Raw genomic sequence first — 6610 nt, forward strand, 5'->3', positions numbered from 1 at the left:
CAAAAAATGGGCATGCTTGGGCGTGGTGGCACATGCCTGTAATCCTAGCTACTTGGGAGGCTGACGCAGGAGAATCGCTTGAACCTGGGAGGCGGAGCTTGCAGTGAGTCGAGATCGCGCCACTGCACTCCAGTTTGGGCAACAGAGCAAGACTGTCTCAAAACAAAGGCGGGGGGACATGCTGGACATAATACTGTGTACTTTGTTCTTTCCACTTATATCTCAAAGACCTTTCCATAACTGCACATGAAAAACTTCCTTATTCTTTTCTACAGCTGATTAATATTATATTTCATTGGGTGAATATTCCATAATGTATTTACCCAGTTTCCTACTGATACTCATTCATGTTCGTTCTAATCTGTTACCATTACAAACAATGCCATAATAACCTTTTATCTATGTCATTAAACAGGAGAATAAATAAACCTATGGGACAAATTCCTGGAAAGAATGAGTCAAAGGGGCATATATTGTAATTTTGATGGATATCGACAAATTGCCCTCCATAGAATCTGTACCAATTTACAATCTCAGCAATGCATGAGAGTGTCTGCTTCTGCACACCGACCAACAAAGTGAGTTAGCAAACTACCAAGTGTAGTTAGGATTTCCAATTCCCTTATTATGAGTTAGGTTGAGCATTTTTCACATGGTAAGCACCCCTTCTCCTAGCATTTTAACGACTTAATGTACACTAGAAAAAAAATAAGCTTTTGGGTTTTTTTTCTTTCCATCCCATAAGGAGTTGAGTTTTTGATTTTTAATTTTAAAGGAATGCCCTAAATTATTTTTAATTTTAAAGAATGCCCTAAATTACGTAAGAACTACTGGTAAAACAACTTATAATTGGATTCAGAGTGGCAGGAAGTAAGAAAAGGAGAAAGAAAAACATAACTTTATTTCTAGAAGTATAAAGTGTGGGAGATGCAGCCCTGTTTCAGTGAGAGAGAATTATGAGCACAGCCTTTTAGGTTTCCTGAAGTTATTCAGTGAAATTTAAGCCACTATGAAGAAGAAAAAGCCAATTTCCCTATAGTATAGCTTTTATTATATTAGCCAAATATAAGCCAATTCTGAAAGTATTCCTAGAAGAGATCTGAGAAATCAGGCCAGACGTTGCAAATTTAGATGGTATGTGGGGAAATGTTTTTTATTTTTAAAAATATGTATTCTAGTATATATTAAGAAAAATGGATACATCAAACTAGTAATATCATAAGAATTACTTAGAATGAAACTTTTAAGTGTCAATTAAAATGTCAATTAAATGTCAATGTCAAGAAAAAACAGCAAATAACTAATACTGTAACGGTATTCTCTAGTGTGGCAAAGTCATTACCATGGTTCCTCAGTGGCCAAAATCTCAGAAACAATGAACAAAGGAGGGAAAATGGAAGCTTAACAATAACTTAATTTATCATTGATGGTCACTAAAGCGAAGGTGAGAGAGAAAAAAGGAACTTCCTTAAAATAACTTATTTTATATTTGACAATTTTTAAATGTGCATTTTCTTTCTATGTTACCAAAGGGTCTGGTTTCAGACATTCTGATCATGCTAGGGATTCAAACTTACTGTGTACGTCGTACTTTCCCTACAAGGAGAACCAAAAAGCAGGTTTTTTTCAAAAGCATTTGAATATCAGGTCAGGGTTCTTTAGAACAGGCCTCAGAGGATTTCCCCCTCAGTAAACAGGCTGCAAAGAGATAATTAGCCTGTCATTTTAGATTCCAGTGCAGAGGAACTAAAAGCAGGCTATGTGGTTACAGACTCAAGAGGCTTAAATGAAAACAAATTAAGTGAGCTTATGTTCCAACCAAATCTAATGACCATGTGATCCAATTTCTCTTCAGCTCTTGAGTGGGACATGCTCCTGAGTGGTCACTCAGATTGTGCACCTTTGGTTATACTGTTTAGACTGAATCACAACATGATTAATCAACTCTGACTAATTGACTATCTGGACACTAAAAACACGACGACTGTAAGAAAAAGAAAGCCACAGGCAGACAAAATGTTAACGTTATGACATAAAACCACAATAGAAAACCAAAAAACATCAAGGCTGTTTGTCATAGACTCACAATGATTCTTACCATTCAACATGGTAGCCACCAAATTTTGAACTTTAATTCACGTAAATTGAAATAGCCACAGAATTTTTTTTTTTTTTTTTTTTGGAGACAGAGTCTCCCTCTGTCGCCCAGGTTGGACTGCAGTGGTGCTATCTTGGCTCACTGCAACCTCCGCCTCCCGGGTTCAAGCGATTTTCCTGCCTCAGTCTCCTGAGTAGCTGGGACAGATATGAAATATTTTCATCACCGCAAAAAGACTTATTGTAATATTCTAACTCCTAACTTAGAACCATGAACAAATCTACCTGACCTGTTTCCATCCTCAGCATCTAAATGGATTGATAGCTCTGGGGCACATACACACCAAACTAAGTTCTACTGCTGACTTCAGGATCACCATAGAGCTTTATTTTCCTTTAAACTTCAAAAAACAAAAACAAAAAAAACTGCCTTTAAGTGATGCAACAAGTATGCCTCAGAGAGTTTCATAATTAAAGAACGATTCATCTCTCCTCTTGGGAACTGAAGAACCCAGGTGCCTCAAATAAAAGACTATTAAAAACAATTACAATATATAAAACAATAAGAACACCATGACCACTGGAGAGCTTAGTTCTTAAGAACATAAATTCTTTTCTTCCTTTTCACCAAAACCTCAGCTAACAAACATGAAGACACTCAACAGGTATTCTTGGCAGAGAACACTTTTAAAAAACAAGTTATGGTTATTCTGGAGAATGACACATTCCTGCTTTGAAGGAATAAGACACACCGAAAAACCAAAACCCTTAATCCAATAATACCTGATATGGCTTGGATGTTTGTCCCTCCAAATCTCACACTGAAATGTGATTTCCAGTGTTAGGTGAGGGCTGGTGGGAGGTGACTGGATCGTGGAGATGAATCCCTCATGAATGATTTGGCATCATTCTCTTGATGATGAGTTATCGCTCAGCTAGTTCACCTGAGATATGGTTGTTTAAAAGAGTCTGGGACCTCCTCTGGTTTCTCTCTCTCTCTCTCCTGACTCTCGCCATGTGAGATACCTGTTCCCCCTTTCAGCATGACTGTAAGCTTCTTGAGGCCCTCACCAGAAACAGCTACCAACACCACACTTCCTGTACACCCTGCAATACCATGAGCCAATTAAAACTCTTTTCTTATAAATTACTCAGTCTCAGGTATTCCAATGGACAAACAGAACACCTGAATATCCAATTCCATTTCTTACTGCTGTTTTCTCTCTGAGAGGGTGAGAGAAACCTCATTCAATTTCATTCTTTCTCTCTGAGAGGGTGAGAGAAATCTCATTCAATTTCATTCTTTCTTAGAGCTCTATTGCTTACTCATTGTATCATTTTCTAGAGAAAGATGGCACAAGGATCCAATCAAACAAATTCCAAGTTTAAAGCAGTTTTTAGGGGTTTACTCCCAAGCCTCTAGTCCAGGCCAAATATAATATTTTCACACTGCTTTGGAAGCCCAGCTTAACTCTAACACAAGGTTCCCAAAAGCAGCACTACTGACATCTGGAGCCAGATGCCTCTTTGTTATGGGGATTGCCCTGTGCATTGCAGGATGTTTAGCAAACATCCCTCGCCTATCCTCACGAGATGTCAGCAATAGCTGCAACCAGTTGTGACGAGCAAAGATGTTTCCAGACATTGCCATGCCCTGGGGATACAAAATCGTACCTGGTTGAGAACCACTGCTCTCAACCAAGGAACATTCTTGGTTATCTCAACCCTAATTCTTCACATTCATTAGATGCTCATCCAAATCTCTGCATATAGACTTTCTCTCACCATCAAACTCAGCAACTATTTGTGAAACCTCTAAAACACAACATCAAGGGCTCTAGATAAACAAGCAAGAGAGATTCCGTTCCTACCTTCAAGGAGGTTTCTTAAAGAATTGTAATAAAAGACGCCCAATTATATAATGTTTTGAATTGTTAATTGTTTCCCCCTGAAATGGATCTCTCATCTCATCAAACTGAAAACACCTTGAGGACAAAGACCATAACCCATCTGTGAGTACCAATACTTGATTCATGGCCAATAAAAACAATCAATTATAGACTTCATCATAACAAGACGACAATTTCATATAGACAGTAAAAACTCGCGCTAACTCGAACAGGTAAGTTAACCTTTCTCAGCTGTAGTTTGTTCCTCTGTAAAACGGGGAGAAAATGATTGTTGACATGACTAAATCAGAAAATATAAGTAAATTTTTTTCCACCTCTGGCACAGAATAAGCATTCAATACCTGTAGGTTATCATTACTATTATTTTATTAGCAATGAATCCTACCTCAAGAGGAAGAGCTTGCTCTGGGCTACTATAATAAACTCCTACATGACATTAAAAAAAAAAAAAAAAAACTATCACCCTGCATTCTGAGGGTAAGAGGAAGGAAAGTAAGCATCTCTACCAATGTCCTGGGAGGAATTCAATGCAGGAATGAATTAGATGTCTGGGGGAAAAAAAAAACACTCATCTATCTAAAACGCATGGGTATGTTTGCCATAAACACATGAGAACCTAAAGGGGAAGTAAAAACATGCCTTTTTTTTAATAAATACTGGCGCATGCAAGGGACAAGTGTTATAAGACTTACACACCTTTCTATTTATTTGCTTAGTCTTTTAGAAATTATGCTTAGAATTTCTACTGCTATAATGTTAAATACATGCCAGCGATTTTTAATTTAATACAAAGCAGAGTTTGTAAGAAAAAAAGGCAAATTTTGTTAGATGCTTTAAAGTAAGAGAATATAAAGCCATGGGAAAGAGCTGGGTGAGTTGTGTGTGTTTGAGTAAAGCAGCATTATGAGAGGGAAGATACTTGGGATCGGAGTAGAAGAGAGAAAAAGGCACCATGTTGGAAGCCATACATCCAGGAACACCTCTGGCAGCACAGGAAGTTCAACTGAACAAAAAGAGACCTTACTGTCACAATGGATGAGACGAGTATAGTGTGTACCACGGGCTCCACACCAAATGCCTTAGACAAAGCAGCTCGAGTAATCCTCACAATAATCCTATGAGGCAGGTATCTTTTAGTAATCACATTTTACAGATGAGGAAACTGAGGTTTCAGACTCCAATCCAGGCACCCTGGCTCCACGGTAGTGCCTCAACCACTATACTTTATGGTGTCTATTTTAATTTCAAACCTAGAAAATTAATTTATATTTGCTACTTAATAAGACCAGTTCTCTCCCCTCTACCCTTTCGTATTTCAAAAGGGCATCCTTTCAGTTGCACCGTGTGTGGTGTTCAGGAGGCTGAAAGAAGAAAGTGTGATGGATGGACTCTTTTTGTCTTTGGACACTGAAATCATACACACGGAGGAACTCGCGTGGGTAGAAATGGAGACGTTGTCCTGGACAAGAAGAGGATAAGGGTCTTGAGAATGAGGGAGGTCGCCCCAATTTTTAATTCCTGCTCTTGCTTTGGCTACTGTGTTCAATCAAGAGACCCCAAAGACTACCTATTTCAACTCTGCTTTTCATTTTTGCCTCTGAGCGATGGAGAGGATGGCAGCAAGGCCAGGGGGCCTATGTGCAGGGAGGCTAGGGCGAAGTGGGCTTCTGGCAGAGGAAGGCAAGGCTGCCAACCCGGGTGGGGGCAGAGAGGCGCGTGAGAAGGCTGGGACAGAGGACTGAGGTGGGGATCGGGTGGGGAGCCAGAAGCAGGTGGCGGCGAGGCCAATAGGGTTCAGATCGGCAGTCTGGATGTGATCAGCAGATGGAGGTGGGACCCGAACCCCGGCTGAAGCTGAAACTGAAGCTGAAGAGGCGCCAGGGGCAGAGCCACCCTGTCACTACCATTTGGGCAGATCTCAGAAAGGAAGCGGGGCAGTAATCAAGGCATTTCGAAACAGGAGCAGAGAATAACCTCGAGCCCTGGGCCCGGGTGGTGGCAGCGGCGGGGAAGGGGCCCCGCGCGCGAAGGGGCTGCCGAGATGGGTCCGCTCCGCAGGGAAGTCCAGGACAGAGCGCCGCGGAGGCTCGCGCCGTGGCGCGGGGCCCTGAGGCCGGGCAGCACCCACCCGCCAGCGCCACGGCCTTGCGTACCTGAGGCGGCCGCCTGGCTCCCCTCCACTCCCTGGCAGTCCCCGACGCCGCCAGCCGACCCTCGGCGGGCTGTGGGGCTCCAGGAGCCCGGCCCCTCAGCCGCCTGCAGGTCAGACATCTGCAGCCCGCGCGCGGAGCTCTCCTCTGCCAGCCGCGAGTGGCTCCGGAAACAGCCGAAGGCCGAGCGAGCGCCGGGCACAGCCGAGCGCAGCCTGCAGGCCGGAAGAAGCTGTGCGGCGGCTGCTTGAAAATCTAGCTGACCCAGGGGCGGCCGCAGTAGCTCCGGCCCGCGGAGGCTGGCGATGCGGCCACGGGGAAGGTTACCGCGTGCTTCTGATAGCCGATTTTTAAAGTCAGGGCTTGAAAGAACAAACAAAATCTGGGGAAGAGTCAGGAATACACTGCCGGAAATCGTGGTATCCATAGAGACGCTATCGGAAGTTGGGGTTG

At 42.6% G+C, this 6610-nt stretch overlaps 1 protein-coding gene across 2 annotated transcripts in view; it reads right to left on the reverse strand.

Moving 5' to 3' along the window:
- The window catches only part of TMED8 (transmembrane p24 trafficking protein family member 8), a 46831-nt gene extending 40231 nt beyond the window's left edge, over nucleotides 1-6600 (reverse strand). Inside the window, exon 1 of one of the 2 annotated variants that reach the window (XM_037984322.2) lies at nucleotides 6161-6600. In XM_037984322.2, coding sequence (XP_037840250.2) covers nucleotides 6161-6584 — 424 coding nt within the window. In that variant the 5' untranslated portion in view covers nucleotides 6585-6600. The remainder of the gene's footprint in view (nucleotides 1-6160) is intronic. The other variant, XM_037984323.2, reaches the window with a different exon arrangement.
- Between the last annotated feature and the right edge of the window lie 10 nt (nucleotides 6601-6610).

This window comes from Chlorocebus sabaeus, chromosome 24 (assembly GCF_047675955.1).
Source record: "Chlorocebus sabaeus isolate Y175 chromosome 24, mChlSab1.0.hap1, whole genome shotgun sequence".
Classification (NCBI taxonomy): Eukaryota; Metazoa; Chordata; class Mammalia; order Primates; family Cercopithecidae; genus Chlorocebus; species Chlorocebus sabaeus.